General features: G+C 31.9%; 2 protein-coding genes across 2 annotated transcripts; one reads left to right on the forward strand and one right to left on the reverse strand.

Annotated features, from left to right (window-relative positions):
- Positions 1-8,237: 8,237 nt before the first annotated feature.
- Positions 8,238-10,629, forward strand: LOC131846531 (transcription initiation factor TFIID subunit 12-like). The gene is made up of 3 exons (XM_059195865.1): positions 8,238-8,616; positions 9,318-9,510; positions 10,163-10,629. Exons 1-3 carry the CDS (start codon positions 8,404-8,406, stop codon positions 10,288-10,290), a joined length of 534 nt encoding a protein of 177 aa, XP_059051848.1. The 5' UTR covers positions 8,238-8,403; the 3' UTR covers positions 10,291-10,629.
- A 319-nt stretch (positions 10,630-10,948) lies between these two features.
- Positions 10,949-22,345, reverse strand: LOC131846547 (nuclear RNA export factor 1-like). Its single transcript, XM_059195882.1, has 10 exons — positions 21,977-22,345; positions 16,996-17,326; positions 16,389-16,506; positions 15,778-15,850; positions 15,454-15,594; positions 15,023-15,218; positions 13,821-14,014; positions 12,790-12,999; positions 11,517-11,632; positions 10,949-11,104 (listed from the first exon to the last, which is right to left on the reverse strand). The coding sequence occupies exons 1-10, from the start codon at positions 22,127-22,129 to the stop codon at positions 10,960-10,962; spliced, it is 1,677 nt and encodes a 558-aa protein (XP_059051865.1). The 5' UTR covers positions 22,130-22,345; the 3' UTR covers positions 10,949-10,959.
- Positions 22,346-23,324: the final 979 nt, after the last annotated feature.

Below are 23,324 nucleotides of genomic sequence, written 5' to 3' on the forward strand. Positions count from 1 at the left end.
ACTGTAGTTGATACAGTACAATAGAATACAATCACAGCAAATCTCTTTATTTGTATAGATGTGTTATAATATAAAATTATAGTTCTTAAAAAAGTCTAAATGTATTAGAGAAATTATGGAGTAAAAAAATGTATTTACTAAGTATTTACTGTAAAATTCAGTATTAATCACGTTTTTTTTTACTAATTTTGGATGTTGCTAAAGAGCTCACGACAGTACGAGGCCTTATCTAGGTACCTATTAATTATCAGTGATTAAGCATTAGGCACGGCATATTGTTATACTAAGCATACATGATGAGGCTGTCAGTCCACCTTTCAAATGTATAAGATATATTATTTAGTGTTAATATCCTTTGGTATAAACAAACCGCATCAGGAAAGTTATATATCCCGCTTTAAACTAGTTTAATCATTAGAATAACTTTGTATTTTCCAGGGTGTTATTAGGCCGAGGGCCAATACAGTAAAGTCATAAGATAAGGAAACGTATCCTGTTGATGACTTGTAAAGCGAGTTTTTATAATTCACCTGATTTCTGAACATTGCTCCATTATAGAGTATAATGCCGCAATGTTCAGAAATCAGGTTAAATAGATTTTATTAACTGTATTGCAGGCATAATCTTTAGACCGATGCCAGTAATTTGGTATTTCGATCAATGTACGATAATTCGAGTCATTTCGTTGTCGGAAAACTTTCATGTTGCCCTTCGTCCTGTCTGAACCAGTTTCCGTTCTAATTGACTTTTGTGGCGATTTTATCAAAGACACCCATATCGTTGATTCCTATCGTATTGAGTCATTACTAAACTTTATAATATATAAGGTAACTCAGCCGTCGTGAATTATTACCTATACTTAATAACGTTAATAACTTTGACGATAGTCAATGAATTTATGTACTTAATTTATAATAATTATCTAACCGGAAGCGTGTTATGAATACGGTCTCGGTTATAGTAGCATTAGTTTTATTTAATAAAATTTTATGAAATGTGTCAAAAAACTATTGATTTTATTGATTTGCAGTGAAACATCTTAATCCTCCAGAGTTACAAAGCATTAGGGGTAGGTACCAAAGACATTCCGAAGAATATAAATATTCCATTAATACACACACAATGCCTGTGATTTCCATGACTTTTAGTAATCAAATTGTTAATCCTTGTTTTGTTCTTTTTCCTTGTATCTTGTTTATCACTTGTTAAATAAATTGTAGGTACTTAGCTCATTAGTAAAGATATTTTTTGAAAAACTCAGTTTTTTGTTAAAGTTATGCTAAACTACTTTATAAAAACTGTATGGCTATTAAGTACCTTCTTTAGATTTTAGAGAAAACTAATAGTAGTAGTGGTATATTTTATCCACAAGTGGATAGACAAAGGTACGAGACCATACAGCCTAATCTTCAGTAGTATTTCCATGAAAATTCAAAAATTTTTCAAGGCGATATCGCCAAATCTTTTCATTAATTATAAGTTTGTGTTAAGTCCATGTATGTGTCCATAATTGAAATGTTTATAATTCTCCGATTGTTGCTATGATGAAGTCGTAAATTGGTTTAAAAGTTGCAGTGCATTTGAATAATTCTTGAAGCGATGGCGGAATAATCTTATATAGTTCTTGAAGCTTAGCAATGAGCAAAATTCTGTTTAAATTGAAGGCCGGGCAATCAAAAAATATATGTTCTAATGTTTGATTTTCGTTACTAGAGCATAAAAGACAAATCGGAGAATTAATGATCTTCATTCGGTGTAAATGTGCATTGAATTTACAATGTCCAAATCGTAGTCGACAAATTTGAGTATAAAATCTTCTTAGAGAAAACTAATATGTGCCCAATGGTACGCTATGATTTATTATGACTATGCGAACTTAATAACCTACTAAATGTAATTTGTCCCCGTGTTTTTTTTTTCAATTTTAGTTTAGAAATTGACATTGAATATTAAATTATATACCTACAAATAAACGTGATTTTTATTGAACACTCCTAGATCCCATAAACATAAAATGCATTTTCTTTTTCATCTTCGTGTTTTTTTTTTTAATTTACATAAACCTTAATAAATTACTTTGAAAAAGATTAGACAAATTCAAGGAAATAAAATTTGTTTCTAATAGATTTCGTGTGGCAAAAATCGATCTGTACTAAATCGGTTTTCTAAATATGTACAACATTAAAAAAAAATTCGTTGCGAGCTAAAGCGAAGAAGAAATGTAGAATTTACTAGAAACCATCATAATATATAGAAAATAACAAGAAAAAATTGTCTAAAACGAGTAATTAAAATTCAACAGAGCTGCTAATTGCCTATTGAAGTGTTGGATATCAGTCATCACTACTTTCACAAACAGAGCGCAAGATCTCTGTGCCCCTGAATGTGGAAGAAGAACTATCCCACGTTCAAGAAGTGCTCAAGAGAAACGGGTACATAATGAGTAGAAGGCAAAATAAGCGCGTAACAAAAGCTAAAACACCGGAAGTGAATAGACAACCAGCGTACATGACTTACTTAAGAGGAATAACGGACAAAATTGAAACAGCACTAAATAAATACTCCATTAAGACTATATTATCCGCCCTCAAAAGTAACGAACAATTTTCACCAAAGGATAAGTTGCTTTACGAAGTTCCAGGTGTCTACAAAATTGACTGTAGTTGTGATAGCTGTTATATTGACCAAACGAAACGATCAATAGCTGAAAGGGTCAAAGAGCACATCGCAGCTGTTAAAAATCGACAACCACACAAATCAGCGATTGCCAATCATATACTGAACGCTGGAACAAATCACTGGATTGAACTACATATGCCTAAGGTTCTCTACTGATCGCCACTATTATCCACGAATGGTCCGGAAGGCGATTGAAATTAAAAATATACCAATTTCAACAGAGAGGCTGGCTTAAAATTATCATCCGTGTGGAATCCAGTCACAAATAAATTCAAGCAGGCCCGGTTAATAATATGAATAATGTTGAATATACGCCTACAAATGCATGTAGAATTTTTGTTACAAATTTCAAATTTAAAGTAATATTGGTCAAATTTGAGGGAATACTAGTCATCTGGCAACACACTGAGTCAGGAAGACACATCAAGGGCCGTAAAATACTTAATAAAAAAAAAACAAAATGACACACATGCACAGTTGTCATTCTTAATCTGTGGGTGTAGTAATTTTTTTTTTTTTTGGTTCTGTTTTTCTGGGTTGGGGAACTTTGAGGCGGGAAGTTCATTTTTTCTACAGTCTTTTGATATTAAATAATTTATAGAGTTAATTAAATCCTAGCCCCGTTTTTGTGCGATAAAAATGGGTGCTGACAGTGGCGGCACCCAAAACAAAAAGGGATGAGAAATTCTCCTGCTAAACCACCACCAAATAAAAGGAAGAAAGAAGCTACTTTACCACTACCACATGAAGAGGAAAAATTCAGATAAAGATGAGGACCCTACATTTTATGCGCCTTATTTAAAACCTAATTATATAAGGAGTTATCAAGAAAATTCACCAAACACAACATTTACTGTATTTATACAAAGCATTAAAGAAGAGGTTAAATTTGGTAATAAAAGTCAGTTTACTTAAATAATTTATTCAGTAGATATGTAAAAGGAGTCAAGGAATTGAGACGAGTAAATGCACTAAAATATGCCGTAATATTTGACAATGCAAAAAATGCAAATTCACTATTACGTGATTCAACCTTTTTAAATGTTCAAGAATTAAAAGCATTTATCCCCGCATCGACAACTGAATGTACTGGTGTTGTAAAGTTTGTTCCCACTGATCTCAGTAACAAACATTTATTTAATAAATTATCTTCTCAACAGGAAATACTTTCAGTGAGGCGATTTATGAAACGGTCCGATAGTGGAATGATTCCACTTCAGACTGTCTCTATAACATTTGCAGGTAACATTTTGCCAGAATATGTAACGTACGAGCTATGTAAATTTAAAGTCGAAACATATATAAAACCTGTAATGCAATGTTATAAGTGCATGAAATTTGGACACACTACAAAGTTCTGTAAATGAGATATGGTTTGCTCAATTTGTACAGAAGGTCATAATTATAAAGAATGTACTAATGTTGAGAATCCTATCTGTGTAAATTGTAAAGGAAACCATACCGCAGTTTCCAGACTTTGTCCAGTTAAAATTCAAAAAATACTTGAAAATAAAGAAAAATTATAAACAAAAACAGTACCCTAAGTTCACATTTTCCTAATCTGAACTCGAGTTTTGCTAAAGCAGCTCAAAGTTACACACCTAAGAGAAAAAGAGAAAGATTTTATTTCAGAAGTTATCAATAACGATTTAATTTTAACAGCTTTAGTACAAACATTAACTTCCCTTTCAAAAAAAGACACTAACTTACCTGTTAATACTTCTACAATCAAAGAAGTATTTCTTAAAAACATCAATCTATAATGGATCAGGTTATTATAGATTCCTTAAATATTGTACAACATAATATACAAAGTTTAAGACCAAAGCTTCCTTTAGTCACACATTTACTTGCTAAACATAATATTGACATCTTGATTTTAAATGAAACTTGGTTAAAAAATACAGATACAGTAAATATTAGAGGTTATAAAGTATATCGTTGGGATCACAATGTAAACAAAGGTCATGGTGGTGTTGCCGTCTTTTATAAAGAATTTTTAAAATGTTCTAATGTTACCACCCAATCAAATGATAAAATTCAAACTGTTGCAATTAAAGTTGAAATAAATTCTGGGTTCTTAAATATTTTAGGATGTTATTGTCCTCCTCGAAGAGGGCGATTCCCTGTTACATTATTAAAAAATATTATTCTTTCTCTTTCTTCTCCGGTATTAGTCATGGGTGATATGAATGCACATCACACTATATTTGGATGTCAAAGTAATCAAATTAGAGGAACACAGATCTACGACATGCTAGACGAGATAAATTTATGTGTTTTAAATACTGGTGAAAGTACCACATTAAATCGTCCTAATCAAGCCCCATCTGCTATTGATGTAGCTTTTGCCTCTCCTGTCATTGCTGGTTTATGCGATTGGTCTGTTTTGTCAGATGATACTTTGGGCAGCTATCATTTTCCAACTTTAGTTAATTTATACATAACACCACAAATTTATGAATATGTGGAACAACCAGAAAGGTTTATATATAAAAAAGTAGACTGGAGCTCTTATTCAGATTCATCTTATAAATGTCTAAATAATTTTGGTTCAATAACAAATCCTATATTAGCATACGAACAATTTTGCACAATAATTAATAATTTAAAAGTTGAATATATACCAGTTATTAAACCTAAGTCGAATTGTGTTAAAAGTCATATACCTGTACCCTGGTGGAATCAAAAATGCATCGAAGCTGTAAATAGAAGTAGATTTGCTTTGTATAATTATAAAAAATATCCTTCAATAGAAAATTATATTGTATACAGAAAAATTGATGCAGAAAAGAAACTAATTATTAAAGAACAAAAAAGAAGTAGTTGGATTGAATTATGTTCCAGTTTTAATAGACATACCAGTATAGGAAAAATTTGGAATTTTGTTAAAAGATTTAATCGTATAAGACGGAAAAATGCAGTAGGTGATGATTCTTGGGTAAATGATTTTTTAAATAAAGTTGCCACTAACAAAGAAACTGAAAACGTTGAAAATATAAAAGGATATTTTAAAATGAATGATTTAAACACACATTTAATAAAACCATTTACCTTTGAAGAGTTTATTCTTGCTATGAACAATAGAAAAGATACTACTCCGGGACTTGATGATATACCATATTTACTTATTAAAAATCTTCATGTTAATTGTAAAATGAAATTACTTGAAATATATAACAATTTATGGGAACATAATTTAATACCCGACTCTTGGAAAACTCTAGCAATTATACCTGTTTTAAAACCTGAAAAGGATCCGTCTTTAGCTGAATCATACAGACCGATTGCTTTGTCATCTTGTATGGGAAAGATTTTTGAAAATATGGTTAAAAATAGATTAGAAATGTACGCAGAAACTAGAAATATTATACCTCCATTACAATATGGTTTTTGTAAAGGAAAAAGTGCAATAGATAGTCTTCTAAAATTTACAGGTGATATTAAAAATGCTATGATATGTAACTTACCTCTTATTAGTGTTTTTTTAGATGTACAAGGAGCATTTGACAATGTAGATCTATCAACTCTCGTTCAAATTCTTAATTCATACAACATACCAGGTAAATTTTCAGAATGGTTATTTAAATTATTTTATGGAAGAACAGTTTTTGTTCGATATAATAATAAGCTTTATGGTCCGAAATTAGCATTTAAAGGTGTAATGCAAGGCTCTACATTGTCTCCCCTCATATATTTACTATATACTGCGGAAATTCACCGATTTGTAAATTTGAAAAATGTAAATATATTGCAATATGCAGATGATATTGTTATGTATTCTTCTAGAGAAAATATTTTACAAATACAAGTTGACCTAAATCTAAGACTTAGAGAACTGTACAAATATTATAAAACTAAATTGAAACTGGATATTAATCCCTATAAAAGTTCAGTTATGGTCTTTAATAGATGTAATTCTTTGTACAATCTAAATATTAATTATATAAACAATGTAAACATAAATATAGTCAATGAAAAAACATTTTTAGGATTAGTTTTTGATAGCAAAATGTCATTTTCATCTCATGTTACAAAAATATTGAATAAAATGGATAAAAGTGTCAATATTTTGAGATACTTAGCTGGTGTTAGTTAGGGTATGGATCCCAAGTTACTAAATATGTTGTATAAGTCCATTGTTAGAAGTCATTATGATTATGGTCTGTTTATTTATGGAAATTGCATAAACTATACTCAATTAAGAAAAATAGAGGTAGTACAAAATAAGGGTCTTAGAATCATAACAGGAGCAATGTGTTCGACTCCTATTAATTCTTTAGAAATTGAATCTGGCATTCCTCCAATTCATGTAAGACTTAATTATTTGATGGAAAAATATTATTTAAAAATTTTTGCAAATAATACACTGAGTAATATATTAAAAAATAATAAAATTATACAAATTGATAATGAACTATTAAATGAATTTGTTAATATGTATCAATGTGATAAATGGTCTTACGGCTCACTAGATGTTCAAACTACAAAACCTACAATAGTACAGGAGAGAGTGATGGATAATAATGAATTTATAATATACACCCAAACATATAAACCTGATTACAGAAAAATATTTACTGATGGATCGAAATCTGAAGACTCTACTAAAGCGGCATATTTTGACTCCTTTACTAAAACTGGACAATGCTATGTACTAGATCAACATTCATCGGTTTTCACTGCGGAAGCATATGCAATTTTTAAAGCTTTGAAATATGTACAAGACATAGAAAATTCAAGACGATTTCTAATAATAACGGATTCTCTAAGTGTATTGACATCCTTAGATAATTATAAAATAAGCTACAAAGATAATTTATACATTTACTTAATAAGAGAAATTTTATATGACATGAAATTGTACAAAGTTATAGAGTTCATGTGGGTTCCATCTCATGCTGGTATTACTGGAAATGAAGTTGTAGACAGAATGATGAAGATTAATGAACTGGATTGTCATTTGGATTTATCGCCAGTGCCAATAACTGACTACAATACATTAATTAACAGAAGGATGTTTAGTAATTGGAATAGAAAATGGGCAGAAACCAAAATGATAAAAGGAAAATGGTATGCTGATATACAGAAAGAAATTTTTGGAAAACCATGGTATTTCAAATTACAAGAACCATCTAGAAGATACATTACAACGATTAATAGAATTCGTATGGGACATGGGCAGTTTCCGGCTCATTTACATAGAATAAAATTGAGATCTTCTTCAAATTGTGACTACTGTACAGCAGAAAATGCGGATCTACAACATATTATAATGGAATGTCCAGCATTTGGTTTGCAGAGACTTATTTTGATAGATGGCTTAATAAGTTTATATAATAAAAAAGAAGTACCCCGCCTCTTGCCATCTATCCTACAAAATACAGAAAGTTATCCATTTTTATACGAGTTTATACACAATACAATAAGAACGCTATAGATTATAACGCTAAAGATATAGTTAAATGTAATTGTTTGGCTGAAAGGAGATTTCCAAGGCCGTAAAATACTTAATAAAAAAAAAAAATGTTTTTCTGGGTGTTGTAATGTAATTTTTTTTGTCATCTGTGGCTGTCATTGAGTTTTGGTTGTGTATTGTGTTATTATTATTAATTTATAATAAAACATAGAATTATTAATTTTGATTTGATGTTTACGTAGACTTCGAACGAACAACCGTTTTAAACTTTTTATGTTGTGAAAAATATATTAATATTTAAAATAATGTCCAATAATTCCATGGGCCAGGCTGCTAACATACCGACCATGGGAACAATAAATCAAGGTGCGATACAGTACGTGAACAATCCATTACAAAGTCCTCAACTACAATCGAGTTCAATACAAAACTCGCCTTCACAGCATAGCCCAATGGGTACCCAAGCACAAACTAGTGCTAAACCATCTCAAAGTGGTGCTGGAGATCAGACCACTCAAGTGAGTATATTCTTATAATTATTATTAAAGTGACAGTCTGTACGTTGTATTCTCGGCTTATTCAATTTATATATAATTTAGCAAATAGTATGATATATATATATATATATATATATAATATTTTTATGCAGATTAAGTACAATCTCAGGATCAGGGAAAATTTAAAAGTAGCAAGAGTTTCAAATTAATGTCTTTAAATAATTAAGCAATTCTATTGAATGAGTGACTTTCAAATTCAAGTAACTTAAACTAAAATCAAATAAATTACTACTATAAACTAATGAGTGATGAATGTACAGACCACTCATTAGTTAATTAGATAGGTTAGATAAATAATTAAAATGATAGAGAGAAAGCTGGGAGTTCAAACTGTATGTGCATTGGCCCAAGCATTCTCTTTTCCTAATTCAAGGACTCTACTTTTATTTATTTATCAGTATCAATTTATATTGTGTTTGAAAGTATAAAATTTTCAATGGTAATAAATAGAGAGATCAAAGTATCCAGTCTTCTATATTATGTCCATTACAATATAAAATAAGCCTTTATTCAGATAGTACATTTTTTTTTTACTTTATTAAATAATAATTACTCATATTAAGAAATTGTATACATTAGTAAAAAATTTGTATATAATATAAATATTTTTTTTACAAATAAATATGTAAACATAATGATTTAAAAAGTTGCAATAATTTCAGCTTCTCAGCCGGCCTCGTTTGCAAGAGTTAGTGAGGGAGATAGATCCAACGGTCCAATTGGACGAGGAAGTGGAGGAAATGCTGTTACAGCTAGCTGATGACTTCATAGACACAACTTTAAATGCATCTTGTGCATTAGCAAAACACAGACATGCTCCCACTGTGGAACTACGAGATGTACAGTTGCATTTAGGTAAGTTTTAAACATTTACAGATTGTTTTCATATATGACTTTTTATTACAAATAATTAATCATATTATATTACTATACTGACATTAATCAGCATGACTATCAGTCTACTTTATGGTAAGTAGCATCTATCATTTAAATAAATACCACTTTGGACATCTCTTCACTAAGTGATGCTAATGCAATATATGAGTTTTGGTAATTGCTGATACTGAAATGATGCACTCATTTGCTGGCAGACTCCAAATGGAGGGTGACAGGATGTGCATGCGCAAGTCATGTTAGTACTAGCCTATTGTTGCAAAATCTGTAGAAATTAACAATGTGGGTTTTCCGAGAGAATGGTGTAGAGAGTTGAGCCTGACACAGTACTTAGTACATTGATAGCAATGGGAACTCTAATAATCCTATTTTATTCCTCCTCCATTCTCCTATTTTAGAAGTTCTTCTCTTAAACCGGAATTGAGTGGTAGGACTCAAATATTGTTTAGAAAACTAACATGCATAATTGGTTAAACTAAACATACAAGAATAAATGGTCTTAAGTTCAAGGATCTAAATAAAAAATGGGTGGTTTGGGCTTAGTTGAGTTTGTTATTTATTATTATGATAGGTATTCCTCTCAACTATAATCAGATGTATTTGTCACTTTCAGAAAGACAATGGAATATGTGGATTCCTGGGTTTGGCAATGATGAACTTCGACCATACAAACGCGCTGCAGTCACAGAAGCACATAAACAACGTATGGCTCTCATACGGAAAACCATCAAGAAATATTAATTTGACTTCTAATTATGTAAATAAAAAATTATAAGATATTACTTTAAAATTATAGGTAATTTGTTTAGTTATCTTGTAAATGATTGTGTTTTCCTAACTACAATTGGGGGAAAATCATTATCATTTGTTGAAAGTTACTTCAACTAAATAAATACGGTAAAAGTACTATTAAATTAGATCAGTATATAAGGTATATAACATAAGGAAAATTTGTGTAAGTTTAATATTTGTTACTTTGTCTTTTTATATATTTCATGAAGTAATTTTGTGACAGTACAAAATAATTTTTGTTACAGGACAAAATTAACTGCTATTACAGTAGTTATTGAAAATATAAGCCTTTCCAATTCATTTGTTTTACTTGTTTTCATGTTTCTTCCACCATAGATTGAGAAATATATATTAACCAAAGTCTGTCTGGTGTCGTCCAGATTTGAAAAGTTGTAAATTGGAGTAGTCCACAGACCACAATGCTTAAAAAACTAATAATACCTCTAACTGTACCTATAACACAAGCTCTGCTAACTTGGGACTTAGATGGCGCTGTGTGATCGTCCTGGGTTATTATTTACATTACTGTGCCATGTAGTGTATGAATGTGCATAAATTTAAAGTAATGGATTACAGATATAAGAAAACGAAAGTAGATTTTATCATGTAATATTTTATTTAGTCCACATCACTTAGATTAGATATATCTGAAAAATCATCATCGTCCATTAAGAATTTATCTAAGGAAATCCTTTCAGCTCTCAATTCAGTCATGAAGAGTTTTAAGCTTTTGCAGAAATCCCAGTCATTAGCTTTGAGGCGCCTGAAAAGAAAACGCGTATTGTTGAAATTTTAGCAATAAAAAGAATTTTTTTTTTAACAACTTTAAAAAAATTTGAAATAAGATATGAGTACTCAAATTAATGCTATAAATGGAAGGTGTGTCGGTCTATCTTTTCTCAGCAATACGGCTGAATCTTAATAAAATTTGACTCTAGGCGAGTGGTACTAAAAAAAAATTGAAGCAGACGAAAATAATTACAATAACGTATAATAATTACAAATTTTAAATGACGCCCGAAAAAAAAAACAATAAAATGGACATCATCTACATTACGTCAGCTTTTAAAAAAACGAAGACACGTGTCTGTCTGTAGCATCTTAGTCACAGAGTCACCTCTATTTTTGCATCATGAGTTAAAAATGAGAAATGGCAGTAAACAGAAAATACTTACAATTTAGCCTCCTCCATTTTGAGTTGTGTTATATGACAGAATGCTTTGGCAATTGTTTTTATATCTTCGGGGTCGGGGTTTATAAGGGCTAATATATTCATATTTCTGATTGGTATCTGAAAATAACAATATTCTAATTTCAGAAATCGTAATTGTAATAATCTAATAATGTCTAATAATGCACTGGGTTTGATAGGTTTTTACCAGAAGTAGACTCTAAAAAGTCGTCTGCGTTAGTACCTCAGTTTCGTAAGCTGTTTCGATTGTAGACAGTGAAATTACAGGAAAAGTGGCAGATATCATGCCTCTTATATGTATCTATATCTTTAGAGATATCAATGGATGAGTGATATTACGGGCGTCACGATATAACGTGACACGTAGTGCTGTAACAAGTATACAGGCGACGGTTACCACTCATTACCATCACCTCCTTTGCTATTCTAATTACATAAAAGACAGGGCGATTTATAAGTACGATGCAACATATGGTTAGTAGTAAGGTCGTCAATCTCATAGGCTACATTGTTGGTAAGGCCACTAGTTCACATTAGTGATGGGCTAATGGATGTCTTTCTGCTAATACTATCACATCCACCGATGGACGAAAATTAATGAAATTTGATGTGAAATAGTAACACGAAAGTGCACGACGTGTATTAAACATCATATTTAAACATGTATTAAACATCATATTTATATTTATCATCATATTACAGGTATAGACAGATTTGTAAGAACTAATAATAGAAAATGACTGTAGTTTGTAGTTTCGTTAGTACCATATTAATATTTTAAATGCAACATTAGATTACATTTCCTTCGGTCCTTTTCACGGTTGAAACATTGAAATTTATAGTAAAAATAGCACAAAAACAAACAGGCTATTTTTACTTTATTTATTAAAAAAATGTGTTTTACACATAATTAATTTGTGGTTTCATGTGATGTCAGTCCACTCGTTGCAATTCAGTCGAAAACTTGGAGAAGTAAATAATAATAAGATTTATTTTCCATTCCATTATTTGTATTCACAAATTTAGAATTAAAGAATAATTTTATGATAAACAAATACCTTTATTTCCCATAAAATTATTCTTCAGAGTTGCGACAATAAACAGTTGCTAGTTGTTTTTTTTTAGTGCAAGTCAATATAATATATTTTATGTCATTTAAGTGAATCCTATGATTAGCTTTAAGCCTTTTATATACTATCAATAAATACAAATTGTAACACTGTTGGTTTCCAATAAATGAATGTTAAAGTTTTTACCTTAAAACTTCTAGATATGTTCTCCTCGGTTGCGTAAGTTATACTGAACATATCGTTTAGAATAGTGAACTTCTGGTTTCCGCAATTAGTGTCACTTGAGAATATAAAAGTTCTTCTAAATTGAAAATATACATATGGATCTTCTGAATCTGACAAACTGTTGCGTTTTTCTTTATAAATGCCATCTACAACTAGCATCATAAGGCTTGACTGCAAGAAATTGTAAATAAGAATATTATAACAATGTAAAGTAGAAATTGGGATTAAATATAGATAATTAATGCACTATGTATGTATATGCAACTATAGTGTTGCGGTACTGAAATGATATAGGAAAGTGATTTCTGGTGGACTATACTTTTTTATTTGACAAGAAACGGTAATCATATATAAAGACTACATTGTAGAAATATAGAGGTAGGTACGTCACAAGTACGAAGGGAGAATAAGAAAATAATAAAGTACTTCGCACTTTATTATTTTTTGATGTATAAAATAATGCTTTCATTTCGAAACTAATCCTGACATATTGTGTGTTGAACTATATCATGTAAATACATAGAAAACACCCAGACCGATACAAACAATCACACTCATGAATACAAACGTTTGTACCGTGCCAGGATCGAAACCACGACCATCGGAGGTAAAGCGGTATGCTTAACCGCTAGACTACTGAGGCCGTTTTAATAAAAACAGATGTTGACCGTCCATCTCCCAAACTCCTGTGAAAATACTAAAGTTTCGATTTTGGCTTGGCCCATGAACTATATTATACTCACAGAGGGGAAAGTAGATTGTTAGTAATGTGGACTCATGACCCCATTACTAGCAATGTACCATGTCAGGTTTTCCTCCACGCGGCTCCCCCTGGAAACCATCGTGATAAGTTCGCGGTGAGGTTGCCACGATGGGCTAACTAACCTGACGTCATGTTCATCTTATCATCCTCCACTGGTGCCCCGTCAGCGTAAACCGTTAGCGCAGGCGGGTGCTTCATTCCATTATCAGCCATAAAAAAAAATACTCACAGAGAATATAGGTACATCGATACAAAACGAGCTGAGATCATGAACTGTTAGAGGAAAGCTGTTCAATGTACTGTAAACAGAGTTTACAGTGTAGTAATACTTTTTATTGTTCATAACTAAATTCTTCTTATCGGGATTTGCTACATTTCGTGTATTAGTCTTATAACAGGGATCTAAATTTAATTCCTCTGTACCTGAAAAAAAAGGTTAAATTATAACCAAGACTTACCACATACACTGTTAGATGTGTAAATTACGATATTGGATAGTATTTCGCGTTCCTATTGTTGTTTGGCATACCTCTTTGGCAGTACTGCTTGCTGGCCGCTTATAAGATATATGACTATTACAGACGGATACGACATATACAAAGACTTTCAGGCAGGAGTTGGCCTTCAGCGGCTCCATAAGTCCTTCCGCAGATTTGGAGGGCCATCTGCACTCGCCCCCGTCCGGTGAAGATAGTAAATGCCAGCTGTGGCCAAAAGCATCAGAGTAGTCCGAAAAAAATATATACGAAGACGACTAGATATTTTATAATCAACAAACAAGAACTTGCTTTTATTCAATATCGACGACAATCCTAAAAGAAGGCGATCAGCAGACAGTTCATATTTTAATATTGATGAACACAAATATTTGTTTTTGTGTAGGTTTATTTCTCAATAGCGGACAGGTCCGCTACTTTAAGAATATTAACGTGTAAATATTTATTAGTACTAAATTTTTTCAGTAATAACATAACTAGGGCTTATCATATTGTCAGACGAATATTATTTTTATTCACCCTTCGCCTGTCCTTGTCACAGCTGTTCATATTTGAGAAACTCACCTGTCCCTAGTCTGAAATCATGTTATTTGCAATTTTACACTAATAAATAGAGTGAAAACTCTTTAATAAAACAATTTAAACCTTATGCAAGTACACATAAAGTTACAAACATTTTAACCTTCGTTAATTGTAAATATTTTGTTTTAAAATACACATTACATTCTGAAATGTGAGGTGACTAAATTTTGGAATCTCTCCTTGTCACACTTACTTTCTCACTCCTTCAACATGTGACGTAATTTATTGATGGCCCCCTACCTCTTTTTAAGTGGAGTATCTGGGGCTTTTTTTTTTATTTTTTTATTGGGTTGGCTGGGCTATTACCGCGACCTACATAGATCTATTGATCCGGCTCTGGCTCCTTACCTACCATCAAAGGAAGTCGATATAGTCAATACTGCATCATTGTCGTAGAATGATTTTATTTTGCGCGGTTTTTTGTCATAATGCGAATAGTACAAAGTTATAAATTTCTCTACAACCATTTTGCAGTACATATCATTTGATGCTATGTAATTCCTGGAGAAACGAAACGTGAATCCGGGTTCACATAGTTTTATTCCGTCCTGAAAAAAAAAACGGTTACATTTTTTTAAGACACACGCGTAACAGTCAATTTAAAGATTTTTTACGGTGTTATGCAACCTCCTTCCTTTGAATTGATAGAAAACTAGCTATAGCTTAAAACTTCGTAAAATGTTCCGTAAATTTTATTTATTGAAATATTATTTAGAGAAATAAAGCTAGCAAAAAATATATTTAGATAAATTTTTTATTATCCATAGTTAAAGGTTAACTTACGATTTCAGTCACTCTTGGAAATTTGACAATAAGTTGCCTTACATAGACATCTGGGTCCATATCCTCGCATACTGGGTTCCCTTCTAACCATATCTTTTCTAACTTACTGCTAGATCTGTGCAAGTTAACAAGAGACATGATCTGCAATGAAACAACCAAGAAAAAATTATAAAACCATGTTCACTCCATGCTTAATTGCATTATAAAGAATTATATGAAAACTATCTTTAAATCTGGTACTTCTTATTTGGTAAACGCATCAGATGTACAGAAATTAACAGTTAAAATTAGCATCATCAGTTAAAGTCTCATAAGTTAACTTACATTGTTGTAACTTAAATTAATACCAACTAAATCTCCTTTTACAAAAAAATTCATAATATCATGTGGTATTTCACTGAAAAGGAATAAAAAGTATTTAATTAATATAAACATAACACAGTAACCAGAAAATAATTTAATTATATAAGATATTATTTATAAAAATTAAGCCAAAACCATTTTCTTGTAATATGAATTTGAATGAATGAATTGATGATGATGATACAGACAATTACCATATATGATTCTGTATACTATGTAGAGGTTGGTGGTAGGATGAGTGTGTGTGGGTAATGCACCTAATTCAACTGCCAAATTTGCTTTATAAACTGTGTTTCAATTGACAAATTGAGATAAGGCAGTCAAATTACACAATATGAGGCTTGCCATCATAGTCCTTCATAATGGCACTGCATAAGTGGTAATCATAGTGCTGTTCATGTATATAGGAAATTACCACTTACCACCGGGTGAGTTGACAGCTTGTTTGTTATTCTAACTACATGAAAAAAAATATGTGTTAATTTTTTATTATCTACCACATTTTCTATGAAAATAATGCCAATAATGTTTTTGACCTAATAATTATAGATTATTATTATTGGATTTTATACCTTAAATTATTATTGCTTAGGTTTAATATTTTTGTATCTCTCCCCATTCTAAGCATAAGTATTTTGAAGTGATTTAGCAAACCAATTTTGTAAAAATAAATCTTCTTTTCGATGAATTCTGTAAACAATTTAGTTGAACTATTACACACCAATCCACTTAGTAACATGTGAAAAGTTAGAAAAATGTCTCATATCAATACAATAATATAAAATATATACATAGATCTAATTAATGTAGGTGATCTAAGGCCCAGGTTGAAGTGTATATGATTTGCCCAAGAAATGAGTGAGGGTAAAAAAAATCACTCAAACAGCATGGTCATATATGATATATGTTTGTTTTTTAGAGATTATAATTCAGTTTCATTGTATTCTACCTAATTGACCTAACACCTGAAAAGTAATTAATGTTCTATTTTCTTTATATAGAATAAATTCTATGTTTTAGAATTAACAGTAATGTCATACTGAATACAATCTATAATGTCCAGGTGTGAAGCACCAAATACCATTTTCTTCGTGGTGGCAACACCCTTCATAAAGTTTTAACAACATCATCAAACTAAGAATCAAACAAATATAGCAAAAGAAATATAAAAAATATTACCCAAATCATTACAGATATTTGATAAATCCAATTCGAGGTTTTCACTGAAACGTTTGCTCACAACACCATTAACTATGTCTTCAATAGTCACTCTCTCTTCGAAGCATTGCTTAGAAGTTTTGTCATTTAGAAGTATATCAATATTATACATATTCCTTTCGGATGGGAACATGAAATTGGAATTTATTATTTTTAGTATCAACATAAGACTGCTTGAATAAAAACTACTGATGTCACCTTGCAATGTATAATTAACTGGTATAAGAGTTGTGCCATAGAATTCACTCATAGTGTCATACAGCATTTCTGGACTCCCTGACCAATTATGCACCTAAAATATACAATTTTATACATTATTGTGTTACTAAAATATTAGTAAAATAAGGACTTAATGTACATAAATATACCTTACTTAACTACCTACTCAGATGAGGTAATCACAGGTATTCTTTATGAGTGATAAATGAAAATCAATTGGTTGCAATCCACTCTAACATGAATATACTATTTTGAAAATTAGACACTCAATCCTGAGGAGACAATAATCATCATTCCTATTAATATCCTGTAATTCTTGTCTCTGACAGGTCTATTAGTTTATACCATCTAGAATAGATACGTGAAGTTATGGTACCTTACTGGCCATTTAAATTTGTTAATATAAAAAAGAAATGTACCTATGATGTTTAATGTCACTCAATAATAAAATACGATTATATCTGTTTGCATATTTAAATGATCTTTCCTAAACTCTTTATTTACGGACTATATTTATCTTAAAATGGTAGCAGAGTATCGTGTATAATTGCAAAATCGCACGTAACGGTCGATTGCAAATTTTTTTTAAGAGTTATTAACACCAGATTATTTTCGTATACGTGGATAAAAGATTAAACTATAGTTATGACCATGGAAGGAAATACAAAGTTTCAAGTCTTACCACTAAACGAACACAACTGGGTTACATGGAAATTTCAAATAAGACTAGCTCTAAAAGGTCATGGTCTCCTACACGTTGTTGAGAAAGACTTCGTAGAAAAGGATAGAGCTACGACTGCTGAGCTTGAAAAATATGCCAAAGAAGATAGTACAGCATTTCTTATTATAACGACTAATTTGACACAAGAGAATATCATGAAGGTAATGCGTTTTGAAACAGCAAGAGAGGCTTGGCTAGAGTTGCACCGCATTTACGAAGGAGATATAGAAGATCGAGCATTTGATTTAATTATGACATTCTTTAAATTTGTAAAGGAACCTGCTGATAATATTGGCACGTATTTATCCAAACTAAGGAATGTATGGCGAGATCTCTCCCTTGAAATGGAGAAAGAAGGAGTCAAAGAACTACCAGAAATCTTTCTTATGGGTAAAGCTTTAGAAAGCTGTCCGGATGAATATTTCCAGTTTATCTCAAGTTGGAAGCTGTTAGCAAAAAAGGATCGTAGTATAGAGAAATTAACTGTTGATCTATGTTCTTACGAACGAGCATTACAATCTCAAGGGTCCCGAGCTGAAATGGAAGAAGCACTCGCGCTTACCGGAGGTAAATGCAAGTCTAAATTTCATAAAAAGGTAACTGTCAAAGACAAGTCAAAGAAATGTAGTTATTGTGGTCTGAACAATCATTTTGTTAAAGATTGTCGCAAATGGATTGCTGATGGATGTCCATTAACATTAGAAAAACCATCAACGTCAAAACAAGGTAATACTTCCTACAATAATAAATGCAAAGCTAACATTGTGGTGAATTCGTAAATGATGATGTGAAACGGATTCTACAAAAGGAAGGCATTACGCATAGATGTACTATGCCTCACACACCACAACAGAATGCAACTGAACGTGATAATAGAACAGTTATTGAGGCTGTCAGAGCTATAATGCATACTACTACAAGGGAACTACATGAAAACTTATGGGCTGAAATAACAAGTACTGTTGTTTATGTACTTAACCGTACTGGTCCTACTCATTTGGAGAAAACTCCCTACGAGTTATGGCATGGGAAAAAGCCAAGGATTAAACATTTACGAATTATTGGAAGTCATTGTTATGCACATGTACCAAAGGCGTCACGCAAAAAGCTTGACAAGAAAGCGAAAAAAGGTATTCTTATAGGTTACAATGAGGACGAAGGGTATCGCATTTGGATAGAAAACACTCTGACAGTAATGAACTCCAGAGATGTAATCTTTGAAGAAAAGACATTAAATCCTATAGATGAAAATATAATCCCTACCGAAAGTAATCATGAAGAGAAGACTGCTAAATCAGTGATCATTCCACTTCAAGTCTGTAATGATCCAACTGACTTAAGTCAAGAGCATGACGAGTCGAATGTATCGATTGATTTAACTAACGACTATACACATTCAGATACTACCGAATGCGAACATGATATTGTATCCAATGCAAACATTTTGCCACACATTGATACGAATGAACAAGATACATACGAAGATGATTTATTAAGAGAAGATACCTTATCTCAGGAAGAAATTCGTAATGAAAATCCTCGAGAGGAAAAGAGAATAATTTTAAGAGATCGATCTAAAATGAAAGCTCCTGCGAGATTTGACGAATTTGTTTTACATTGTGTAGAAAGAGTCTATAATCATGAAGAAGAACCAAAGACATTTAAAGATGCGATGAAATCTGCTGATAAAGACAAATGGCGAAAGGCTATGGATGATGAAATTAAATCCCTGAAAGAGAATCAAACATGGGACTTAGTGCCATTACCAAATGGACGTAAAGCTATATCCAGTAAATGGGTTTATAAAATCAAGCGAAACTCTGATGGGTCAACTGACAAATATAAAGCTAGACTTGTTGCTGTTGGGTACTCCCAAAAGAAAGGGATCGATTATGAAAAAACATTTAGTCCCGTCGCAAAAATGAGCACTATCAGAACACTATTAAGCATTGCTGCTCGTGATAATATGATACTCACCCAATTTGACGTCTCTACAGCATTTCTTTATGGAAGCCTAAAAGAAGAAATTTATGTCAAGCAACCTGAAGGGTATGATAATGGAACTAATAACGTATGCAAATTGAAACGTAGCCTATACGGACTGAAACAAGCTCCATTGTGCTGGAACAACTGTATTAAAGATTTCCTTATAGAACAAGGGTATGTACCTGGAGAAGATCCTTGTTTCTTCTCTATGAAGAGGGGAGAAGGTAGGCTACTATTAGCCCTTTATGTTGACGATGGCTTGATAGCTAGTACATCACAAGAGCTGACTAATGAGTTCCTTGAGGCGATAAAGAAACGGTTTAAGATAAAAATCCAAACTAACAAAAATTCTTATTATTTTCTAGGGCTTGAAATAGAAAAGGAGTCTAACTGTATTAAAGTACATCAAGGTGCATACACCAAGAAGGTATTAGAAAGATTTGGTATGCAGAACAGTAAAACTGTTGCTACACCAATAGTGAAAGAGTCTGAATTAAGAGAAGAAGATGGGGATAACACATTTCCTTACAGAGAAGCAGTTGGAGCCCTTGCATATCTTATGGTAGGAACAAGACCTGACATTTCTTATGCGATAGGTGTTGTATCCAGACACTTAGAAGCTCCTACAAAAGCAGACATTACAAGACTGAAACGAATATTTCGTTATTTAAATGGTACAAGGGATTACTATATCACATACAGCCAAGATACGCAGAAAGAATTAATCTGCTATAGCGATGCTGATCATGGTGGAGATCCTAATTCTGGAAGATCGACTTCAGGCCTGGTATGTATTTACGGAGGTCCAATATCATGGAGAAGTCAACTACAGTCGTCGGTGTCAATCTCTAGCACTGAAGCTGAAATAATAGCCGCAAGTGAAGCTGCAAGAGAAATAATATGGCTTAAACGATTTATTGAAAATATAGAGCAATCATCAAAGATTCCTGTTCTTTACTTAGACAATGAATCAGCCATAAAACTTGCATTAAATCCACCCTATGAGTTCCATAACAGAACCAAGCATATTAAGCTAAGACATTTCTTCATACGAGAAGCCATAACTGAAGGAGTTATGAAAATTGCTAAAGTTGGTACTGAATTCCAAATTGCAGATATGTTCACCAAGGCTTTATACAAACCAAGATTGGCAATGCTATGCCGGCTGATTGGTGTACATGCATAGATTCAAGATTTCTTTTTCACAGGAAAGGAACCATCACTTCAAGAGAAGATATTAGTTTATACCATCTAGAATAGATACGTGAAGTTATGGTACCTTACTGGCCATTTAAATTTGTTAATATAAAAAAGAAATGTACCTATGATGTTTAATGTCACTCAATAATAAAATACGATTATATCTGTTTGCATATTTAAATGATCTTTCCTAAACTCTTTATTTACGGACTATATTTATCTTAAAAAGGTCAAGGTAGAGAAATTTGACAAAAGTGTGAGCACAATAGATCTATGTAGGTTGCAGTGCTACAGGTCTAGCTCCAACAGGTCCAGGTACCTAGACTAAACCCAAAACCTCAATAAAATAGTGTGATGTATGATAGGATACAATAGGATGTAAAGTCAGATTTTTTTTTTTTTATGGATGATACTGGAATGGTGCACCCACCTGCGCTAACGGTTTACGCTGGCTGGGCACCAATGGAGGATGATAAAATGAGCATGAGGTCAGGTCAGTTAGCCCATCGTGACAAATTCACTAAGAATTTATCACGATGGTTTCCAGGGGGCACTGCGTGGAGGTCAACCTGACATGGTACATTGCTAGCAATGGGGTTATCAATCCACATTACTAACAATCCCTTCCCCCCCGTGTAAAGTCAGATTAGTTAGCTCAACATGGTAAAGTCGTAAGAAATTAAACACGATGATTCACGCAGGTCGAAACCTTCACGTGGGGGAGACAATATAATATGATGAACAAAAACCGCCGGTAGATAGCACTAGATATTATTAATGCTGTTTATGTAATAAATGTATAATAATTTAACAAACCATAATTTTATGGAAATAATGTTTGTAGACATCCTCTTCATTGGATAAACAGATTTGCACACGATCTATAAATTCTGATGTTACCGTGTTTCTGTTTAGGAGGAACTTACTAAAACCATACAGTTGATATTTCTGTGTGTTTATTGTAAACATTGTATTTAGTATTAATTTAAAACATTCTATTGAAGTATATAAGTATGAAGAGAAAACAAATCTAAATAATACTTAGTTATTATTTGTACATGCATACAATATTTATACTAAAAATTAAATTTAAGGAATAATTAGAATAATACTTTAAATTAACACAATTATTTTGAAAACAAAACAGAAGCATGGACTTTTTTTTCCATATTCGTCCATCTCCTTTTCAGTGATGGAACAGGCAAAGATACTTAGACCGTACAGCCTAGTCTACGTTTAAACTTCTTCATATTTGAACAAGTGATGAGGCCAAAGGCCAATTCTTATGTATGTTTATTCATTATGTTTTCATTCGTGTTCAAAATTTAAGTCTTATCCATAGTCCATATCCTTGTATCAATTATTTAAAGTTTTATCGATATCGAGGTAATGTATAAATATATAGGTATATATGTTTAAAATTAGTTAGCATGTCTTGGATGTCGCGCGTGATAATTTCCGGTTTCTTGTAAATGTTCAATAAGTTATCAATAAAGACCAAGCGTTGAATATTATAAGCGGAACATTCGAAAAATATGTGATTTAGGGTCTGACTCCTGTTATTGCACTCTTGACATGCATTTGAATCAATTATTTTCATTCGGCACAAATGACTATTGAATGTAGCGTGACCAAAACGAAGTCGTATAAGGAATCTGTAAAATTTCCGGTTTTTATAAACTCTAGATTTAGTGAACCAGGGTGAGGAAATAATATTTTTGTTAAAGGAGTAAAACCAGTTACCCTTTGTCTTTAGTGAAAGTTGCCACTGTTCAACGCATTTTTGACGAAAACTCTTGTAAACTATAGAAAGAATGTCGGAATAAGGTATGGCAACGTCCTTGACAACGCCAATGTCATTGTTGGTGATAGTTCTTGCCAGGAAATCTGCGTTTTCATTGCCAAAAACACCAATATGTGATGGTGTCCATAATAAATTAATATCATAACACTCCAATGAGAGCTCATATAATATTTGCTTAATGCTATCTATGATATAATTGGTTTTATAATGCAGTTTGCTACTTTGAAGAGGAGTTAAAACACTCATACTGTCTGTGACAATAAACCATTTTTTGCAATTGCCCCTATCATCATTTATATAACAAAGTGTATGTTGTGTATGTAACAGCAGAATCTTTGGCTATTAAAATAGCCAAAGATT

Source organism: Achroia grisella, unplaced genomic scaffold, assembly GCF_030625045.1.
Source record: "Achroia grisella isolate CSIRO2021 unplaced genomic scaffold, CSIRO_AGI_Agris_v1 utg511, whole genome shotgun sequence".
Classification (NCBI taxonomy): domain Eukaryota; kingdom Metazoa; phylum Arthropoda; class Insecta; order Lepidoptera; family Pyralidae; genus Achroia; species Achroia grisella.